General features: G+C 45.4%; 1 protein-coding gene across 1 annotated transcript in view; it reads right to left on the bottom strand.

Annotated features, from left to right (window-relative positions):
* SLC24A3 (solute carrier family 24 member 3) overlaps positions 1 to 23,040 on the bottom strand; it is a 658,266-nt gene that overhangs the window by 50,242 nt on the left and 584,984 nt on the right. The window contains exons 8-9 of the mRNA XM_004376430.2: positions 14,053 to 14,078; positions 5,498 to 5,551 (exon numbers count right to left, since the gene is read on the bottom strand). Coding sequence (XP_004376487.2) covers positions 5,498 to 5,551; positions 14,053 to 14,078 — 80 coding nt within the window. The remainder of the gene's footprint in view (positions 1 to 5,497; positions 5,552 to 14,052; positions 14,079 to 23,040) is intronic.

Below are 23,040 nucleotides of genomic sequence, written 5' to 3' on the forward strand. Positions count from 1 at the left end.
GAATAGACAAATTTGAATTATGATGTTGGCAAAGAATATTAAATATACCACGGACTCCCAGAAAAACAAACAAACCTGTCTTGGAAGAAGTACAGCCAGAGTGCTCCTTAGAATTGAGGATGGTGACACTTTGTCTCATGTACTTTGGACATGTTATCAGGAGGGACCAGTCCTTGGAAAATGACATCATGCTTGATAAAGTAGAGGGTCAGTGAAAAAGAGGAAGACCCTCAATGAGATGGACTGACACAGTGGCTGCAACAATGAGCTCGAGCAGACCTACTATGGTGAGGATGGCGCAGGATTGGGCAATGTTTTGTTGTTATACATACGGCTGCTATGAGTTGGAGCTGACTCGATGACACCTAACAAATGACAACAACAGTCCTAGAAAACTCATGGGCAAAGACAGCCGGGCAGAGTTCCAGGAGACTATAGGCCACAGCTTCTTCTCCCACCATTCCCAAGATCTAAAGGCCTCCACGGCTTCACTGGCCACAGGGCAACCCATTGATGGTTCCCACCAGTGTGACCTCCAGCCTACAACAGGAACGGCAGCCAGCATGGCGGCTCTAATTGCCAGCTGGTAATTGCAAACATCCTTATCCCTTCCTCTTCCTCATCTGTTTTGCTGCTGAAGATGCTGAGGCTCTGTGGTGTCCCTTCCAGAGACATCCTGTGCCTGGTTCTCCTGTCAGCCAGGACAGCACTGGGGTGGACCTGCCTATGGGAACCCGACAGCCATCATGGCAGAGAAGGAGGGCCCCTCTGGCTGGCCTTCTCTCCCACAAGCTTCTTACCCCACTGCCTGGGGGCCTGTGGGTCTTCCTGCATTGCCCGAGGGGCAAGAGAAACTAGTCACAAGGGATGGGTGGTGGCCGTGACAGGGAAGTGGGCCAGCCAGCCCTGGAGGACTCTCATGATTTATGAGCGGAGAGGGTAGAGTTAGAACATCATGATTTTGCAACCTGAATGAAATAATAGATCCAGATATGGAGCATCAATGGCTGCAAACATCACAACAAGAGAGACACGCAGACATCATGCGCTGCCTGATGGCAGGACTCACCACCACTTGGGACCTGGTCTACCCTGACACAATCAGTTACTGACGTACAGGGGACAGAGTGCAGAGGAAGAGGTGGCCCTGCACCCTGGGTGGTGATCAACAACTCCAGACTGGGGAGCAAACGGCCCAGCCTAGTTTCTTCAAACAATCAATTGCAAGGCAAAAAAAGAGAGAGAGAGAGAGAGGAATCTATACATTAAAAGAGACTCCAAAGATGCAGCAACCGAGATTGAAGTGCGTGGGATTTATCTGGATCCTGATGTAAGAAAAAAAAAAAAAAACTATAAAAATATTTATGACACTTATGAGACTACAAAGTATAAAAAAATGACATTTATGTGACAATTGAAAATCTGAATATTTGTTGGACATCTAATAATATTAAGGAATTAGCATTGATTTTAGGTATGATAATATTTTGGCTACGTTAGAAATGAGTCCTTGTCTTTTACAGACATATACTGAAGTTTTACGGAGGAACCAATACTATGCCTAGGACTTCAACATCATATGGGGGTAAGGAAATGGGTGGCATTCGATTTTATAAATCAGATTTTATAAAACCCAGCGTATGGATGGGGCAAGACTGTCTGTGGGTTGATGGTTGTTGGGGCTGAAAATGGATACATGGGGTTTGTTACACTATTCTGGCAACTTCTGTATTCAAAATTCTCCAAAACAAAAAGTTACAAAAAGGAAGTCATGAGAAAAAAAGAAAACTAAAAGGGGAAGGGTGACAGAAGCTGGCCTGGCCCTAGACAGGCTCCTTGCGTTTTTGTCAGCAGGAGGTCCTGTCTCTCAGACTTTCAACCTCTCACCCTGTGGCTTCCCTTCTCCTTCCTCGTTCTCCCCCTCTGGCTCCAATTCTTCCAGATGTCTGTCCCTAGGTCCTGGGTGCCACGGCCAGTGGCCTGTTGCTGGGAGTGCCCACTTTATAGACGCAACAGGAATGGCCTGCCTTCTACAGCTGTAGAGAAGAGGCAGAGTCTCTGTCATCTTGATTCACAGCCCATTTTCCCTGTAGAACTGTTGATTTGCAGGAGGGTCAGCTGTTAAGGTACAACTATGTGTTATACACATGCGGGAGACCTGGGTTCGATTCCCGGTCGATGCACCTCATGTGCAGCCACCACTCATCTGTCAGTGGAGGCTTGCATGTTGCTGTGACACTGAACAGGTTTCTGTGGACTTTCCAGACTAAGACAGACTAAGAAGAAAGGCCTGGCAATCTACTTTAGAAAATCAGCCAGTGAAGACTCTATGAATCACAACTGTCCAATCTGCAACTAATCATGGGGATGGCACAGGACCAGGCAGTGTTTCATTTGGTTGCACACAGGGTCACCGGGAGTCGGGGAGCCAACTCAATGGCAGCTAACAACAACAACGTGTGATTCGTTTATTGGGATTGGGTAACAGGAGAACAATACCGTAGAAAAGCACTTTTCCTAAAGCAGGTGCTGGGATTATTGATAACTTAAATATGCTTTCATGTTCCATCCTCACAAAAACCCTTTGGGGTAGGACCTACTATGAATCCTGTTTTGTAGGAGAGGAAACTGAGGTTTAAAATGTCTGAATAACTTGACCAAGGTCCCACAGCTAGTTAAGAGGCAAGTGGGATCTGCAGACAGGGCAGAATGGAAAGCACTTGTTCTTCATTACCGGACCATATGGCCTAACTGGGGACTAAATCCCAAAGAAGCACCCAGGATGTACAGAAACCAACCCTCACAAAGGCCATGTATGCTTCATGAACCCTTAAGGTTTCTGCCTATCTGGCCAAACTGATCTTGTTTTTTGACCTTCAGACAGAATGCTTCAAGTTATTCTGAAGCCATCTACCCAGGAGCCAGCTAACGATTCTGACATATGCTGTTTTTAACTGTTGCTGCTGTTTTATATTTTTAATTGAGAGTTTTAAATTGTGTGTCTGTGCCCTGAAGCTGTTTTATTATAAAGCATGCAATTTTATAAATCAGATTTTATAAAACCCAATGATTAAAGCCTCTGATTGCAGAGGGGGATGGCTCAAGAGCAGTGATTTCAATTTAGAACTTAGGACCAGAATTTGTGCAGAAAATTCCATGAGTACAGTAGCTTCCATTCCCCATTTTATTTGTATTCTGCCAGTCCAAACAGCTGGAACTTGGGTAAGTTGAGGCATCAGCAGAAACACACCTCATTAGCTTTCACACTGGGCTTGGTTTGGGACAGAGGAGAGGAATTACGTGCTGCGCTGTCTTAATGCCTGCGTGTCTTGCCAACAATTCAGGGGTTTTACCAAGGCTCGGTACAGGGGTGTGATGGTCACAGAATCATACCAGCAAAATTTCTCAGCCCTCCTTTCCTTTAGACTGAATCTGTTTTTGGAGAGACCTCCTTATTCAACGAAGCCCTTAGGGAATTGTGAAGAAGTGAGAAGTCAGTAGGAAACACTCTTTCATCAAAATTCAAATTCAAGACCAAGATCAACGTTGAGCATGTAGCAGGCACTCGATGAATAATTCTGAAACAATTCACTGGTCCACCTTTTCAAAAGAGAAGAGGAGGACTCTTGGCTGTTTGGGAACACAAACTCTGAGTGTCAAAAAAGTCATAGAAGTTGAAATAGTCCAACCCAAAACACTGAAGGAAAACGTGTGTATTGAGGCCTTGCCACCGTGGCACTGATTCACTGTATAGCTTTTACTGTTAGAGACAAAGAGGATGGCTGTACCCATTTAAAAGACTTTTCCTTTGAAGACTAGAAACTTTGGAAGGCCTCTGGGCAAACTCTGGTTTTCTTGGGAGCCCATGAATTGGAATTTTTAATGAAAAGTGATTAGATTGTAAAAGCACCTGGCTATGTTTGCATAAGGTCCAATTATGGAAATGTCCTCCTCCAGTAACAAGACCCAGATACAGGGTGCACACTTACCAGCAGACAGCTCTTCCAGCCAATGTTGGGTACCATATGGAATGGGCTGGCAGCAGATGGCTTACAGCTCACCCTGGACATCAGCCAAGCCAGCTCCTACCTTCACCATTCATGTGATTTTTGCCAATGGCCACATAGATTTCTCCACAGGTCTCTCAGTTATAGGTGGCCAGAATTAATCAAGGCAAACTTGATATGTCAATTCCAGACCACTACCTGATATGTCTAAACTGGCAATTTCTAATGCTTTCTACTTCTTACTCCCCAGAGAAGGCAGTCAGTCCTATAGTGACATATGCTGGGGACACATATGGGTTAATATTGAGGAAAAGAAACAGCTCTCATGGGGGCTGGCAGCCACACCACTGAATAGCTGCATTATTTATCAACTCCTCACAGCAATGATATTTAGCAAAAAGATGAACTGGTAGGTTCACCGCAACAGTTCTTATATTTTACTTTAGAGTATGGGAAATATCACCAACATAGTCCTTACTACAAATAATTAGCTGTTCAGACTCCAGGAGCAAAAAGAACATATGATGTGGTGGTTTTCAAATATAGCCACAAATTCTTTGAAACTCCTCAATTCAGAAGGTGAAGCCCAATTCTCTTCCCCTTGAGTGTAGACTGGGCTCAGTGATTTGCTTCAAATAAACAGAATATAGTGGAAGTGATGGCGTGTGACTTCTGAGAAGAGATTATAAAGGCATTGTGGGTTCTTCCTTGCTTTCTTTCTTGGATAAATTGCTCTGGAGGAAGCCAGCTGCCATGTTGGAAGGACACTCAAGCAGCCCTATGGAGAGGTCCACACGGTGAGGAACTGAGCCCTCTAGTCAACAGCCAGCACCATCTTGACAGCCATGTGAGTGCACCATCTTGGAAATGATCCTCCAACTCTAGTCAAGAGGATGACTACAGCCCTGGCCTATGTCTTAACTGCATCTCATGAGAGACCCTGAGCTAGAACCATCCAGCTAAGCCATTCCTGGATTCCTGACTCTCAGAAAATGTGAGATAATACATATTTGTGGTTTTAAGCCACTAAATTTTGGGGCTATTTGTCATATAATACATATAATGGAAGTCCACAGATACTTGGTCTGTGCCTTTAGTCACCTCTCAACTAGCTCTGTCCCCATCGTCCCTCAGTCTGTATAGAAGCATGTTACCTCCTTTCTTGTTATGAACAGAGAGTGAAATCCAGCTAAAAGGTAGGTTGCCAGATCATGAAGAGGGGACAAGAGTTCTAGAGATTTCTCAAAGGAAACATTTAAGCTTTGACCGTATCATCACATATGGGCTGGAAAGGTCGTGGCTATTGGCACCACTCAAATTACACTGATTCATAACAGGGTGCCGAGGGTGTCAAGTTAGCCTGTGATGACACACAGTGAAAAACCCATCAGACCCTCCTCCCCCACCCTTGCTCCTCTTTCTGCATCGTCACATAATGTTGAAGGTAGGAAACCATTTTGGAAAAGAAAGTAAGAAAGTATTTTACTTACTTCATGATGACAATGTAAATAAGATACATCAGGACAAGGACTAAAGACTCCCACCTGCATACAAACCAAGAACAGTTAGTTGAGGAAAGCCACCAGTGGCAGAGGTGAAACACACCCAGTTATTCTTTAAAAACATAGCTGATGTGAACAGCAGTTAAATCTGCCCAGGGTGGCAAGGATGAGGCATACTTGCAGACTGGTTATGGATGTTTCCTGGTCTATAGACATTTTCTGTGCTGCATAACGTTTTCAATGGTTTTTCTCTTCGTTTCCCACCTAAAAGGAAAGTGTCTCTGCCTCTCTATTATTTGCTCCTCTAAAAGAGTCCCTTGACCACAGCAAGCTTTTCATACATATTGCTGAATGTAGATCTATGTTTATAAATCTGTCTACAGTTTAATCATTCACTAAAATTATTTAGACATATTTACAAAGGGCAAACTAGAGGAACTGATGGGGTAACTGAAGGATTGTTGGATCCACAGGAGTTAGACATAAAGACAAAGAAAGAAAGAGAGAGCATCTGGCAGGGAAGGCAACGAAAGGAAGAGTGAGAATGAATGAGTGGGAAAGAACTGAGACAGAGGAAGCGAGAAATAAGGGAACCCACTGGAATGTGCCTTGAGTGCCTTCTAGTTTGAATACTTCTGCTGTTTTTTCTTCCTTTTTTAGTGTCTTCTATTTTCTTTTTATTGTGGTAGGAATATATGTAACAAAAGGTTTGCCATTTCAACATTTTTTACGTACACAACTCAGTGACACTAACTATGCTCATCGTGTTGTACAACCATCACTACTGTTTCCAAATTTTTATTTTAGTAGCTTACAGCTAAAAGAACCAAGGTAACTTGTTTTCTACATCCCCTTTTGCTGTTGAATTAAATGAGCTAATTGAGGGAGCAATTTTTGTTTCGAGGAAAGGGCCCTAGAGAATGGCCTGATGAGGAAATTCCAAGTTATGCTTATCCTTCCTATTCTCTTTTCAGATTCCATGTCTAGAAATTTAGCCTAGGGAAATATTTGCTGGAATATAAAAAGGATGCATATATAAAGTGTTTATAAAAGTGAAGAACTGGAAACAAGCAAGATGATTATAAAATGGGGTCTGGGTAAGGGAACAATGAGAAGTCTGTCCATACAATAAGCTACCGTGCTCCCACTAAACATAGGCGTGCAGATGTGTATGTACCTATCATAGAAAGTGTTCATGATGCACAGTTGAGAGAAGCAACCAGAGTGTATAACGCCTCCAATGTCTGCTGTATCGCTTGGCTTCTCTCACAGCATAACTTCTCAAAGAGTCGGGTACACTCCACTTCTGTGCCTCCCATTCACTTGGCAGGTTTCTCCAGTCTAATTTCCCCACTCATCAATCCCCAAAACAAGGCAGTTGCCAAGGTCATCAGTGACCTCCACCTACACAAACCCAGGGATGGTTCTCTTCCATCTGGTTCAATTTCTTGGCAGCATCTGAAAGTTGGCCACCAGCCCTCCTTCATGAACACTTTCTTCTCTTGGCTTCCAAGAAGCCATACTCTCCTGGACTCCTAGCTTCTCTCTCTCCATCCTCTTTGCCTCTTATACTTTCTCAGTTCAATCTCTAAAAGACTGGACCCTCTTCTCTCTCTCCTTTTTTTAACCTACAGTTTCTCCCTAGGTGATCTCATCCAGGTCTATAGCTATAAATATCAAATACATGATAATGACCCCCAGTTTGCACATCCACTCCGCACCTCTCCCTGAGCTCCTGATTCATCTGCCCAACTGTCTCCTGGCATCTCCACCTGGAAGTCTAAATGAAAGTCAACAGAATTCTTGATTCCCACTGCCTGGCTTCATTTTCTCCCAGGCTTTGCCATCTACCCCACATCCAAACAAGTCCCAAATCCAAAAAACAATATGGAGCCCTTGTTTTCCCTTACCCTGACCTCCATCAGGACTCTACCTCCAAAATACCTTCTGATTCTGTCTGCCTCTGTCCTCCCTAGGGATGACTGCTACCTCCATCCTCCACCTGAGCTACAGCCTCTGAGTTGGTCCCTGCCGTGCTACTGGATCATGCCATTTCTCTGCTCAGAACTCTGTAATTGCTTTCCAATCTACTTGAGAAAAAACTAACAGGTGCCCCCGTCCCTGCGGAGGCTGGTCCTTTTCCCTCCTTCTCCACCTCATCTCATGCCGTCCTCCTACCCCATCTGGCTCGGTCCACACCGGCCTCTTTTTCTTTGCACACCCCAAGCTCTTTTTCTTTCCTTGGAGCTTCTGCATTTGCTGTTCCCTCTGCCAGGAATGCTCTTTCTCTCACTCTTGGCTGGCCCCTTTTATCTTGCAGATATCAGCTTAAATGTCACCTCCTCCAAGAAGCCTTCCCTGTCTACCCCTCCTCCACTTATGGTCACATGGCCCTGTTCATGTCCTTTAAACAGTTTGTGATTATCCTGCATATTTATGGATTACTTATTTATTATCTAACATCTATTTCCAGCAGTCACTTGATACCACTACTTACACCTGCCACCTGCCCCAGCTATCCATTTTCTAATTTCAGGAGACTTAAAACTACCCCGACAGCTGATCTTCCCCACGCAGACACCCCTGCCCACCAGTCCCTCAGCTGCCCTTCCTCTCCTGCACACAGCCGCCCTTAGCCAGCCTCAAACATCACCATCTTCTTTCCACAAAGTCCTTCCTCTCACTGGCCTCTGCACTCTTTCCCAGGTTCTTTCCCACCGGTGCAGGGTGTCACTTCCTTCAAACAGCAAATTTCAGTTGCAAAAGACCTCCAACAACCTGAGCACGATTCTTACCTCATCAAAACCCATGTATGCGCCGCATAAACTTAACGGGGAAAAGTGAGGTGTTACTTACAGCATCCATTTTGAAAGAAGAGATACATTTATTTGGGAACTTAAAGTATTACCCCGTTTAAAAAATATGTTCATTTGCTATTATTTGAGAACACATTTTATAGTCAGTTTTGTCAGAAATGATTTGTAATTTATGAATTATTTCTGCAGTCAGAAGTTATGAATTATTATGAACTGCAAGTTGTTAGAGGAGAAAAAAATTATGAAGGGGTGTCACGTTATTGCTGAGATGCATTTTAATAGCTGCAGTAAGAAGTGATCAGAAAATCAACAAACTTCAACAAATCTTACAGTTAGGTTACGTCCAACACCTTCTAAACAGGTATACTCTTTCTAATTCTTTTTTTTTTTTTACCTTTTTCCTCAAAGTAAGTAAGCCCTTTCATTGCAATATTCAGATCAGGTTCTCTTCCATCAGCCTCCAGAGATGCCTGTGAGATGGGGTTTCCCTGCTTTGGCTGAAATCTCAAGCTCACTTGGCTGGTGCCAGACTGCTCACCCTATGCCTCCTCCACACGGACACTGCCGGCTCTCGGAGGCCTCTGTGCCACCACGCCTGCTCTGCCCTCTGCTTTCCTGCCTGATAAATGTTTGATCATCAAGCCTTGGCTAACGTTCCTCTGTGAAGCCTTCCCCCCACCACCCCTAGGCTGGCTGGGGTCCCCCTCCAAGATGTCCCAGGATGACATGTCCGCCGGCTGCCTCCCCTCAAGCCTGCCGGCCACGTTTGGTTTCGATTTTGTCTCCAGCTCAGTAGCAGAGCCTACACACAGGAGGTCCTTAAGGAATCTGCTGAATTGGACAGCAGCCACGTCTAGACCACTGAGGTCACCCATGCCCTGCCCCCCTCTTTCCTGGAATTTCCCCCTAGAACTTGGGTGTCTTCTCCACCGCTTTCACCTCCCAACAACACTCCCCCCACTCTTCTCCAAGGGCTCAAGTTTGTGGTGTACTCCGGATTTATTCTTCCCTTCCCTTAAAGTTCCATTCTGAACCTTCCCAACTGGTCCACGGTTCCCCTGCCTGCCAGTGTTCTTTACAGTATTGGAGGGCTGCTCGCTGTTCCTGCCTAGAGGATAAGACCTAACACTGTCCAGGAAGACAGTTCCCAGATAGGGTGCCCAAGGTCTCTTTTCTCTTCCAAAGTCACAGCTTGAGACTCAAGAAGACATGAAGACATCCTGGACCCTTTAGTCTCCTGGTCGGGCTTCCAGACTCACTGAAGACACATCCAGTGTTGTTCTGCAGCATCATGGGCCTCACTGGCTAGAGTTATGGGTTCAGTATGTGTCCTGCAGTTGAAGCACACATCCAAATAGTTGGATCTTGGATGTTTTCTGATTTGAAATGACTTTAGGGGAGGTACATAACTGAAAGCACCCAATTGATATTCCATTGCATCTTGCCTGCTAATAGAACTCCATTATGTTGTGGCGGCAGGCGGAGACCCCTTGATCTCAGCCCCTGGCCCAGAGGATGAATAATGATTGGTCTAAAGTTGTCATTCTATTCCCCCTGGTCACTTACTGGTCAAAGCAAACCCAGTTGTGACCAATGAGATGTAAAGAAAAGGATGCTGAATAAAATGACAGAGCTTCTTCTTCCTCCTTGTTGCCTTCAATACAAACTTGATGGCTGGAACAAAAGCAGCCATCTTGGGACCATTAGAGAAATGTAGAGCCACCCAATCACCTATGTCTGGTGTACTTGTTATATGAGAAAATAAATTACTATTTATTAATGCACTGAGGCTGGTTTTTCTATCACCTGCTGCTAAAAGCATTCCTGATTGCCAACCACCACTTGTCAGCTGAATGTGACTTACTTCAGAATGCCGATTCAGGAACAGTGAAGGAATCTAAAATGTGTATGATTGGGATGGCTTGTCCTTGTGTATTTCTATTTAACAAAGCTAATTTCCTCCTAAAGAGTACCCTGGTTTCAAAATTGGAATTAGTTTCCTTTGAAGATTTCGGGGTGAATCAGTTACCTGCCTTGAACTCTCTAGGACATGCTGGATGTTCTATAGCAAGGAACTGAATTCACTGCTTTAAGGTATTGGTGAAACATTACTGTTCTTTAATTGCAGATTGAAGAATCTTGTTTTAAAAAGATAAATCAGATAAATCTGCTCTGAGACAAACCCTTTCAATAAAATAAGTGCTCGTGATTGGCTGGGTGAGAAGGTAGGAGACGTGAACGGTGAAAAATGTCTTAAACTTCAGTATACTTTGCATCTGTCAAGCAACAAGTTGAATGCTCTGGGAGTTCTCAAGCAGTTACGAGCCAGGGCCACAGACTTTCATTTCTCAGCCCCACTCATGTGAAAAAGCCTCTCCATCAGTTGTCCACACAATGACAGCAATTATGTAGCAGCCCACGCTTGGAATGACGCTGTTCTGGTGCCGTGAAAGTCACTCACTCCCCGGTTCTTCCTGTGAAGCTACCATCATGCTCAGTTCATGACTTAGGCCAGAATAAAACCTTCCAGGAATTTGCAGCTCCTGTCTGCCTAGGCCCGGGGCCCTTCCCCATAGCTCATTGCAGACGAGCCCTGGCACGTAGGCCTGGGGCTCCGCTGTCTGTCACCACACAGAATCTGGAACCTTCGGCACAGTCTCAGGGCTCGACCCCAGGACTGGGTCACCTAATGTCATAGGAGGTTTGGCCTTTGGAATGAAGGGGAAATAAGCTTTCCCTTTCTTGCTCCCTAACAACTAAAATATCCTATGAGATACCTCGAGGCTGCTGTTGTTTGGTGCTGTCTAGTTGGTTCTGACTCATAATAACCCAATGTACAACAGAACGAAACACTGCCAGGTCCTGCTCCATTGCTTGAACTCATTGTTGCAGCCACTGTGTCAATCCATTTCCTTGAGGGACTTGATCTTTTTCGCTGACCCTCTACTTTACCAAGCACGATGTCCTTCTCCAGGGACTGGTCCCTCCTGATAACATGTCCAGAGTATGTGAGATGAAGTCTTGTCATCCTCCCTTCAAAGCTTCTAAGGAGCATTCTGGCTGTACATCTTCCAAGATAGATTTGTTTGTTCTTTTGGCAGTCCATGGTATATTCAATATTCTTTGTCAACACCTTAATTTAAATGCATCAATTCTTCTTTGGTCTTCCTTATTCATTGTCCAGTATTTGCATGCATATAAGGCAATGGAAAATACCATGGCTTGGGTCAGGCACACCTTAGTCCTCAGAGTGACATCTTTGCTATTTAACACTTCAAAGAAGTTTCTGCAGCAGATTTGCCCAATGCAATACATCTTTTGATTTCCTGACTGCTCCATGGGCGTTGATTGTGGATCCAAGTAAAATGAAATCTTTGATAACTTCAACATTTACTCCGTTTACCATGATGTTGCTTACTGGACCAGTTGTAAGGATTTTTGTTTTCTTTCTGTTGAGGTGCAATCCATCCTGAAGGCTGTAGTCTTTGATCTTCACCAGTAAGCGCTTCAAATCCTCTTCACTTTCAGCAAGCAAGGTTGTGTCATCTGCATATCACAGGTTGTTAATGAGTCTTCCTCCAATCCTGATGCCTCGTTCCTCTTCATATAGTCCAGCTTCTCGGACTCTGCTCTCAGCATACAGATTGAATAGGTATGGTGAACAAATACAACCCTGATGCACACTTTTCCTGATATTAAGCCAGGCAGTAACCCCTTGTTCTGTTCAAACGACCGCCTCTTGGTCTGTTGAGAGGTTCCTCACGAGCACAATGAAGTGTTCTGGAATTCCCATTCTTCACAATGTTATCCAAAATTTGTCATGATCCACACAGTCGAATGCCTTTGCACAGTCCATAAAACACAGGAAAACATCTTTCTGGTATTCTCTGCTTTCAGCCAGGATCCATTTGACATCAGTGATGATATCCCTCGTTCCACGTCCTCTTCTGATTCCGGCTTGAATTTCTGGCAGTTCCCTGTTGATGTACTGCTGCAACTGTTTTTGAATTATATTCAGCATAATTTTACTTTAATGTGATATTAATGATATTGTTAGATAACTTCCACGTTCTGTTGAAGGTAAGGATTGAAACAGGCTTATCATGAAGGCTTTTCATCCGGCAATGCCAGGGAGCTGGTAGAAAAGAGGGCTCCCTCCAAGACTGACAGCAAACCACTCCTGGGTGTTCTTTCTTAGAGTTTCTCTGCACAAAAGCAGCAGAAAAATTTCTGAGATCAACTGGGACCCTAATTTATTTATCTTTCTAGCAGTATCATTAGCAAAGAGTATTAACACTTGGCCACACTTCAGCTCCATGATTTGCTCAGCAGAGCAGCGGCGGGGCTAATTGTGCTATCAATTTGAGTGAAAGTGCTTCGGGAGTCTCCTTATGCTGTTTGGTGACCAAGTCCAGGATGATGCCACAAGGAGTGTCTCCTTTACCTCCGACCTACGTGTTCTGGGCACGTCAATCCCTTTCAGCCGGTGGATAACTGTTACTCAGAATATACTTCCTTTCTATTTTTATGAGTCATTATGGAGATTATGCATATTAAAACAAATTCTCCTTGCTGCCTCCTCATCTCCCCTCTTGGACAGAAGAGAGAGCTAGTTGGCAAACGTTCTTAGTACCCTGGAATAACACACACTTACAGCAATGTGATAGATTTTCCCCGCCCCCAAAATTCCGAAAATCACAGAGGAGGCCCTGGGTGGTGCAAACGGTGATCACATTTGGCTGCTAACTGAAAGGTTGGAGGTTCGAGTCCACCCAATGGTGCCTCAGAAGAAAGGCCTGGCAATCTTCTTCTGAAAAACCAGCCACTGAAAATCTTATGGAGCACAGTTCTACTCTGACACACATGGGGTTGTCTGCACTGACTCTATGGCAACTGGTGGTACTGGTCTCCTCAGGCCACCCTAATACAGAGTGAGCACTCATTGTGCTAAAAGGGAAGCCTGTAGAGTCTCTGCTTCCTCCAGCTCATTCTCAGCCTTTAACAACACCAGGCAAGCTGTCCACCTTCAGTGCCACACTGATCCCTGGGATGTGCTTTCATATTACTCTACCTTAAAGATCAGGTACTTGAAACAAAGCGAAGAGATCACACCACACACTCCATTTCTCTTCCCATTTCTAACATGCTTGCTCACTCAGAACCCATCTCAAAAACGCAGGTTTGGACAGTTGGCCCAAATGCAAATGTCTTCTCATGTATTTAGCTTGGGAAAAATGATCTGTCAAAAAAAATCACTAATTTTTCAGAGCTCTAAAAGCTTCTTTAATGCCAGACTGAACTTTAATGGGTTAAGGGTTACTGAAGCACCTCTGGCTTCCTCAAATATACCTGGGATTTGGAATATGGAGATGTGGTTTGGGTACAATTTGAAAATGTTAGTCAAATTTTAATAACGGCCTAGCAAGTGGCAGACTGTAGAAAGGCACAGCTCAGTCATGATGTCTAACTTGGATGAAAGACACCTGGATATTAGGATCCCACAGGGAACACCTGCCCCCACCATCCTCACCCAAGAGAAGAGGTCTCTATGCTGAAAGCTAATCTCATTTCCGTGTTGAGGTGGACAGAGGTTCTCGAGAAGTTCTAGCTGTTCCAAACCCTCATGAATTTTCCATTTCTCTCTTAAACTCTGACTTGGGTCTTCAATATATTCGGCTCTCAACAAAACAAGGGGAAATTAGAAGAAAGGAGAAAACAGGTACTTACCAGGAAACTTTTTCATCATAAATGAACTGTGGGAAAAAAAAAGGATAGATTAGACATACACATAGACACACACATGCACACACACTCACAAACACACATGCTTTAAGATGACAAGCTGTCCAGCCATGTTGCTGGAATAAAGGCATCTGTAGGTCAACTCCCCTCTGTACTTGCTTAGTCTTTGACTAGTGACTGTGGGAGGAGGTCTTGGTACAGAGTGGTGGGACTATTGCAAAGGGAAGAAGCAACAGGTAATTCCATCCTTCGCCAATTTCCACCCAACAGTGGAGGGACAGGGAAGTGCCACCAGCCTGCCTTGTGAAGTACGATGCGTTGCAGGTCTCAGATGCCGGGGGGGATGTAGGAGCGCTGTGGCACTTCCGCACACAGTCACGTGTGTACCGCCTGGGCGATTCTGCACAGCTCCGTGCACTATGTGCACTTCTCATACAAGCACTTGAACTCTGATGTGCTCAGAAGTTTTCCTTCAATTGACCTATTTTTGGATTCCTCAACATAATTTATTTTCAGAGGAAACGTTACATCACAACCAGAAGTAGAAAAGCAGCAGAAACTGTCATGCACAGAAGGGGACTCCGGAGAACAAATGCAACATAAGCAAACAGTTTGAGAATTCTGGCTGCACACTGTGGCTTCTCCAGGCCTGAGCCACAGACCTGGCCACTTGTTCAAGGAGGAGATTAGTACCAGTCAGAGCTGACGAAAGACACACAAGCACCAGACTGAGGTTTTCTCCCCATCAATTAGGATGGAAAACAAAGACAGAAGGAATAACTAGCTTACAACAGGATTTCACTTACTTAACCCCCAGGCCATACACCTTCTAAAATCATTTCTCACTTTGGGGAAATGTAGCCAAAGCCTTGGATGCATACAGAGTTAGTTCTAGAGTCAGGCGCCAGCTCCCAGCTTACTGCTCTTTTCATGACACCCTTTACCTGTCCAGATGGCGTGCTGCTCAAACCCAGTGGGAACACCTATGTTTTATTCCAGCAGGAAGAGGAGGGTATGGTTCACAGCGCTTTCTTTCTACACTCATGAAACATGGCTGCTTTGCCCATCTTTGTGAGCAGCTTCCCTTGGGAGGCAGTGGCCCTCTGTAGACTCTAAGGATGTAAAGCGTTGTTAGAACGTGTGGAGAGATGGACTTCGCTAACACCATGGGCATCGCCTCAGTCCCCAGTGAGCAGCATGGCACCAGCTGTGTAGAGGTGGACCAAGAGCCTCAGACAAGAGAACGGCCTGGCTCACCAGGTGCCCACGAGCAACGCTCCCCAGTTATCCTGAAGGTCCAAGGGAGAGGACGAGAGGAAAGAAACCGTGCTTCCTTATGCCTTGTTCTTCTAATAAGCCTTTGAAGGAGACCTTGGTGTCCTCATATTTTTTACTTTTGTCTTTGTTATCAGAGTCCACAAGGTGACACTTGGATGAAAATGTCAGACCAGAAGAAGGGAAAGAGAATTAAAAATTAATAAATAGAAGAAGCAATCACAGAGTCCAGGTTGGGTGGTGTGGAATCCACTCCCTGCAAGGAACTCCCAGCTGCTTTTGTATGATCACTAGCTTTAAAAAACTTGTCCAGAAGTCACTGAACAGATCAAATTATTTAAGATGGAAAACATTTGCTAGTAATTGAAATTAATTCAATATTAGTCTTTGGTAGTGGGCTGGAACAATCAATTCCTAGCCACTTGAGAGAACACAAGATAGTGTAGAGTTTATTAGAGAAGCCAATTTAATTTCCTCCAATCAGAGTAGGCAGGCAATAATCCATAATATTAAAGCAGCTTTCATTGCTGCTGTTGGGTGCCATTGTGTAGCTTCTGCCCCATAGGTTTTTCTTAACTGTAATCTTTATGAAAGCAGATTGCCAAGTCTTTTTCCTGCAGAGCTGCTGGGTGGGTTGGAATCTCCAGCCTTTTGGTTAGCAGCCGAGTGCTTATCCATTGCGCCACCAGGGCTCCTTAAAGCTGCTTTTAAGAAGCTTTTATTCTGTGTGGCCCTGCTGACAGGTGGGGCACAGCCCCTGCAAGGGGGACACGTGAAGTCAGTTTACCCTGGGAGAAAATATCCAGTTTGTGTGCTCATGGAATCAGCTCTGGAGCCAATACAGTTTTAACTATTGATTATTCCAGTGAACATATCAATGGAAAAAAGGGAAATTGAGGATGAGCTTAAGGAGATTGCAAAGGACCCAAAACTGAGAACAGAATTTACAGGGAGCACAAGAAACCAGAAAAAGAATGGGCAAACCAGGATGAGACTGGACAAGATAAACAATTAAGGTCAAAGCACCGAGAACCCAAACTCAAGAGGCTGGTGATGGCCAGGGAGGTGGGGGCACGGACGAGGTTCACAGAGGCGGACTGGGACACAGAAACGCAGATGATCACACTACAAGGACTAACACACTGTAGAGACCTGGAAATATCCAAATAACAGATGGAGTCTTCCCTTTCTTCTCTCTGCCTGGCACAGGGCGGTCCCTACTGCTGACCACTCAGAACACAGGGCTTCGTGGGAGGGGGCTTCCACATGGCCAGGGGGCTCAGATATGCGGTGGTTGGTGAGCAAACAGTTTGTTTTTTAATTTTATTAGAAAAATATATATATATATATATATACATATATATATATATATATAGAGAGAGAGAGAGAGAGAGAGCCCTGGTGGCATAGTGGTTAAGAGCTCAGCTGCTAACCAAAAGGTCAGCAGTTAGAATCCACCAGGCACTCCCTGGAAGCCCTATGGGGCAGTTCTACTCTGCCCTATAGGGTCGCTCTGAGTTGGAATTGACTCGACAGCAATCAGTATATATATAATCTCACCACAATAAAATGTATGTCTATATGTAGATATAAAAAGTTTGCTACTTTAATCATTTCACGTGTACAGGTTAGTGACATCGATTACACATTGTGCTACCATGACCATTATCCATTTCAAACTGTTCATCATCACCCTTAACAGAACCCTTCAGCACTTTGTTGGTGTTAGTCGCTGTCAAGTCAAGCCCTCTGTCATACGACCTTACGCATAACAGGACAAACCCTGGTCCGGTCCTGCACCATCTTCACGAGAGTTGGTATGTCTGAGTGCATTTGCTATGGCTACTGTGTCAATCCTTCTCATTGGGGGTGCCCCTCATCTTCACTGACCCTCTACTTGACCAAACATGATGTCCTTCTCTAGGAACTGATATTTCCTGATGACATGTCCAAAGCAAGCAAGCTGAAGTCTTGGCATCTTCACTTCTAGGGAGTATTCTCGTTGTTTTTCTTCTAAGACTGACTTGTAGTGCTCCCCCACCCACCACTCGCCCACCCGCCCCAGTAGCCACTAATAAACTCCGATCTCTATGCACTTGCCTATTTTAGATATTTCATGTAAGTGAGATCACACAGTGTTCGTCCTTTCATGCCTGACTTACTCGCTTCACAAACACAGTTTGGCTTGTATCCCTCCACTTTGACAGGATTGTGCAGGGAAGTGACAGGTTTCAGAAAAGAACAAGGGAAGTGATGACAGGGACTAGAAATAAGGCCTCTAACAAAATCTAAATGGAGACAGGCTTGTTCATCGTGAGAAAGCGAGTGATTGGGAGATGAGCTGCCTCCGAGTATGTGGTGGTGGAATTTGGAGGCAGTAGCGCAGCTCATTGTCACCTCTTAAACCAAAAACCAAACTTGGTGCCATTGGGTCAATTCCAACTCATAGCAACCCAACAGGACAGAGCAGAACTGCCCCAAGGAGGTGCTGGTGGATTTGAACTGCCAGCCTTTTGATTAGCAGCTGAGCTCTTAACCACTACGCCACCAGGGCTCCCACAATATTATCAGTATAGAAGAAAACTTGGAATTATTCGGGCCCCTTTGTCTAAAACAAGAAACCGCACCCCGTTTCCTGCAGTCACCACTAGGTGGTACTCATGTTCTAGCCCCGGCCCAAGTCGTCTGCCTGCCAAGGTGGTGAAGTCGGAGTGTGGTCAGTCAGGCTCCTTTTAGCAGCTCCATGAAATCTCCTGAAAGGAGGGGAAGCACCCCAGGACAGAGAGCCTCTTGAAACAGCCTCAGCAAACCACTGCTGTCCTGGGCAAGGTGGCGTCCTGAGGCACTTGGTCCTTGGGATGTGTTGCCTTCTAGTGATCTGCTGTTGCAGCCTCTGGAAACACCCAGCCTTTTTCCAGTTGGGGTTTGAGAATGAGTGCCAGGTGAGCTGCTCTTCTCTCTGAGCTCTGTTGTTGTGTGTGGGGTCAGGCACCGTGACTTCCCAGAGCCCACACACAGGTGTGCTGACCGATACCTGGGCCCAGGTATGCTGAGCACGGGCTGGTCCGGGGACCCGCTCTCTGATCCAGATGTGGTTCATCCAAAGCTACCCTTGGCTGCTCCCTGAGATTCCCGCACATTCCACAGCTGAGCCAAACGTTAACAGACAGGAGTGAACTTGAAAAAAGCACTCTTTCCCTCCAGGCCTCAGAGAAACAGTTGGGTACCATGGAAACCGGGTTTTCAGTCCTGTGTCTAGAATCTTCCAAGAAAAACAGACTTACATCAGGCAAGGTGAATTCCTGGATGTCAGAGCATCTCAGAGAACCCCCAAGGGAGTGGCGGGCTCAAGATGTAGGGAAAAAGATAGGCTGGTCATCACCCCGGGGCAGAGGTGGGGGAGGAGGGGCTGGGCAGAGGCCCTCCCCACTGAGCTGACAGGCCGGCGACTAGCTCAACATTGGCATGCCTGTCCCCAGGTCCGCTTACTGTGAACCATGACTGCGAAGCAGGGGCTGCCGATTGCACAGCTTGTGTTATATCACTGGCACCATCAGAGTTGAAAGCAGTGAAAATAGTCGGAGAAAATCGCACCATCACTTTCTTTCGAGAGACTGAGACCTTCAAAATCTTCCCTCCCCTGCCGTATGTAAATGGAAACAGCTCCCCTAGACTCTTGTCACTCAATAGCTTGGGATTCTCTTAGGAGATGTGTGCTTGGAGTCCCAGCTTTGTCAGTTTGGAGGACAGGCGATGCAGATGGCTTAGCTAAAGCCACGGTGATTTCGTCGGAGCTGAAAGCATTGCAGAATCAGACGAAAGGCACTGGAAAGCTAGCTGTTAGGCAAGATTACGGCTTACCATTTAGGAAGGTGGCTGCAGGAGGGGGTGGATAAAGATGACCTAAAGGCAAGTCTTGAGCAGAGCTGGTCATTTCATACAAATAATTAAGGGCAGACTAGGGGGAATGGAGAAAAGGATTTGAGAATGAATTTAGGATTTAGGAGAGTAATTCTTATTAAGCCAAAAGGATTATGATTGCTAAGACGTTCAAAAACAAAACCAAACAAATAAATCAGGATTTCCAAACTGTTCTTGTAAAAGAAGAGGGGCTCTCGTATGGAAGTTGAATTCTCCAGCACAGCTGACCCACTTCCCTGTTCAGGACTGGCCGTCTAGAACCCTCGCTCCCTAGTTTACACGAGCATCATTCAGAGCAGGCCCTTACTTCTATCACAGCGGGCGTCACAGGACTGTACTTGGATTGGTTTGTTGTTATTGTTAAGTCACTTTCGCCTCATAGCGACCCTATGCATAACTGAACAAAACACTGCCTGGTCCTGTGCCATCCTCATGATCTTTGTTATCCCTGAGCCCATTGTTGCAGCCACTGTGTCAATCCTTCTCATTGAGGGTCTTCCTCTCTCATTGAGGGTCTTCCTCTTTTTCACTCACCCTCTACTTTACCAAGCATGATGTCCTTCTCCAGGGACTGATCCCTCCTAATAACATGTCTAAAGTATGTGAGACAAAGTCTTGCCATCCTTGCTTCTGTACTTCTTCCAAGACAGATTTGTTCATTCTTCTGGCAGTCCATAGTATATTCAATATTCTTCACCAACACCATAACTCAAAGGCATCAATTCTTCTTCGGTCTTCCTTATTCATTGCCCAGCTTTTGCATGCATATGAGGCGACTGGAAACACCATGGCTTGGGTCAGGCGCACCTTAGTCCTTAAACTGATTTAAAGTGGTTTGGTTTAAGGAAGCTAAAAGTTCTTTCTGACATCCCTTGTGTTTTCACTGCATCTTCTAGCTACCATAGTTACTCCCATTTTGCCAGCAGGAGAGCTGAAAGGTGATGGGGCACAATGAGCATAAGACTTCAACGTTTCTAAGTCGGAGAGAGGAAGAAGTTAGCTCCCATTTAGGAAGGGATTTCAGGCGGAAGGCAGCAAGCAGAGGGGCAGGACCAAGGAGGCTAGGTGGGAGGTGAAGGTCAGCACAGTCTCTAAGAAAGGCGAGATACAAAGATTTCTGAATTGTTTAAGATCTGTTGTTTTAATGAAAGACTTCTAGGAGAGGGGAAGGTGAAGCTACTTCTTTCTGCCTAAAAATGTGACTTTAAAATAAGTCAAGGAGACAAGCATCATTAACCAACTGGGGAACTGCATGGTAGGAATAAAGATAATTATAAAGACTGAAGAGGCAGATTTTGTTGGGAGGACTTCTGGATCTTTAACTGGGGTGGTACAGCTGTGCCATCTTAAATACCTGCCCTGGGAAGCCCAAGGTATTGTAGCTGCCTGGCCTTGGGCAAATCACTTAACACCTGTAGCCTTGGTTTTGCCATTCGTGAAATGGGATTCATTGATAGCCAGCTCGCACAGTTGTGAGAATTAAACTCCTACTAAATCTTTATGGACAGACTCCACATGATACTCATTCCCATATTAGGGATCAAGTTTATGTTTGTTAAAAATTACGGATCCCTGTGAGAAAGTATGGTATATTTTGTCTGAAAGGGCTTACTCTCTAGAACTGTGCTGTCCAATATGGTACCTGGTAGACACATGTAGCTATTTAAATTAAAATCAACTAAATTAAAAATTCAGTTCTTCAGTCTCACTAGCCACATTTCGCGTGCTCAAGAGCCACATGTGGCAGGTGTACTGCCACATACTGAACAGTGCAGACGTAGAGTGTGTCCATCATGGCAGAAGTTCTGCTGGACGGCAGTGCCTAGAGCACGGCCATGGCAGGTGGGACAGCAGATTGGTCCCTCCCCATTCCCAAGGAATTGAAGGGAACACGTGGGGACACTGGAATGAGCCCTGCAAGAAGCAAAGGGAAGTGCTACCTCGAACGAGCCTCACTGCTGTGCCAGTGCTCTGGGGGCCCCTGAGGGCCACCCCAGACTGGCAGACCAGGTAGACCCCTGGTGAATCTGGACTGTGGCCTGTCCCATGGTCCTGTCCACCGCCACCACCAGTGGAGGCTCCCCTGCTCTTGATGCTTACAATCCCCATTCTCAAACAGAGATGAAGGATAAAAATAAAGTATTCCTTTTAGGGCAGCTGTTAGACTGACAATGTAATGAACCATTTGCATTTATGCAAATTAAATGATTATAAAAATTACACTAACATTTCAATAAGAGAAACTGTCAGCCAGCTGGAAGTTGGAGACAGGGTAGGACTGGGAGCAGATGCCCAAGGCCACAGTGCTTGCTAGGGGCAGAGAGAGGCAGCAGGAGAGTCTGCGATGGTTTGTGGACTGTTGGCTGGAGCGCACAAGGACTTGCTCCAAAGAACCCAGGATGTCCCTAGGACCGAAGAAGTGACAATTCTCTTGCAGACTGAAGTCACTGGGCAAGCCTCATGGGCAGGGTCCAATTTCCCCAGAGCCTGAGGCTTCCTTTGATTCAGAGAACGTCACCAGGGTTAAAGGGGGTCCTTGACTGGGGTGGAGGGGCGGAGTGCTGAGAGACATACACTTCATGATTTTGAAATTACAACTGCTTTAGCTAATAACACATTCTTAATCTCTTCTGCTTGCTCCTTAAATACCAAAGGTGAAGTGAGCTCCTTGTCCCTAAGCTCACCATTTGAAGCTCTGTGGTTGCAGAATGTATGTGCTGGTCTCACTCCTGTTTCTTTGCCTTTCGGGCCCTGTTTATGTCCCATCCGCACCAACTTACATCTTAGCTGTCTTAGAATCCAGGTAGAAACGACCCATTTAGCACCTCCCTGGCCAGACGCTGAATCCTGCCTGCCTTGGCACTCCCTGGCATCCCTGGGGAAGCCACCATCTCTCCTGCTATCTGGGTCTCCAGCCCCAGGGTTCACCTGGATGGCCTTTTGACCAGGATGGGCATAGACGCGCCATCTGGTCCCAGTTAATCCTAACCTGCCCTCTGGGTGAACCAGCTATTTATCATACCACCTTAGGGGACTGGCTGTTACCCCCTCTGAACACTCCAGAACCATAAAGCAGGGGAGAGGGTAAAAAACCCTAACATTAAAAAATAAATTGTTAGGGAAGGTTGGTAATTATTTGTGGGTAGGAAGAAGGGCTTTCAAATAAAGGAATTTTAAATGTGCTATTTCAGAGACCTATAGAGAAGCTTACTATCACATAAAGAAGACAGGAAGAAAAATGACTTTGTTACCCTGACACTAGGGTAAACATACAAAGCGTTTGTTATAGGAAACCTTGACAAACAGGTACAGCGTGTGTGAGCAGGAGCCCAGAACTGGGGACATGGAATAGATCTGGGGACACTGCAAAAATCTACTTTTCTAAGTGCTGTGCTTCTGGCTAAAGGACCTGGTGTCACGTATGCCAATTTGAAGTCTCATGTGAAAGTGACACTGGGGAGTTTGGCTATGATTTAATCGTGGTTGTTGTTGTTAGGTGCTGTTGAGTCGGTTCTGATTCATAGTGACCCTATGTACAACAGAACCAAACACTGCCCGGTCCTGCACCATCCTCACAATCATTAAGCTTGAGCCCATCCTTGCAGCCACTGTGTCAGTCCATCTCATTGAGGGTCTTCCTCTTTTTTGCTGACACTCTACTTTACCAAGCATGATGCCTTTCTCCAGGGACTAGTCCCTTCTGATAACATGTCCAAAGTATGTGAGATGAAGTCTCGCCATCCTCGCTTCTAAAGAGCATTCTGGTTGTATTTCTTC

This window comes from Trichechus manatus, unplaced genomic scaffold (genome assembly GCF_000243295.1).
Source record: "Trichechus manatus latirostris isolate Lorelei unplaced genomic scaffold, TriManLat1.0 scaffold00042, whole genome shotgun sequence".
NCBI classification, from domain to species: Eukaryota; Metazoa; Chordata; class Mammalia; order Sirenia; family Trichechidae; genus Trichechus; species Trichechus manatus.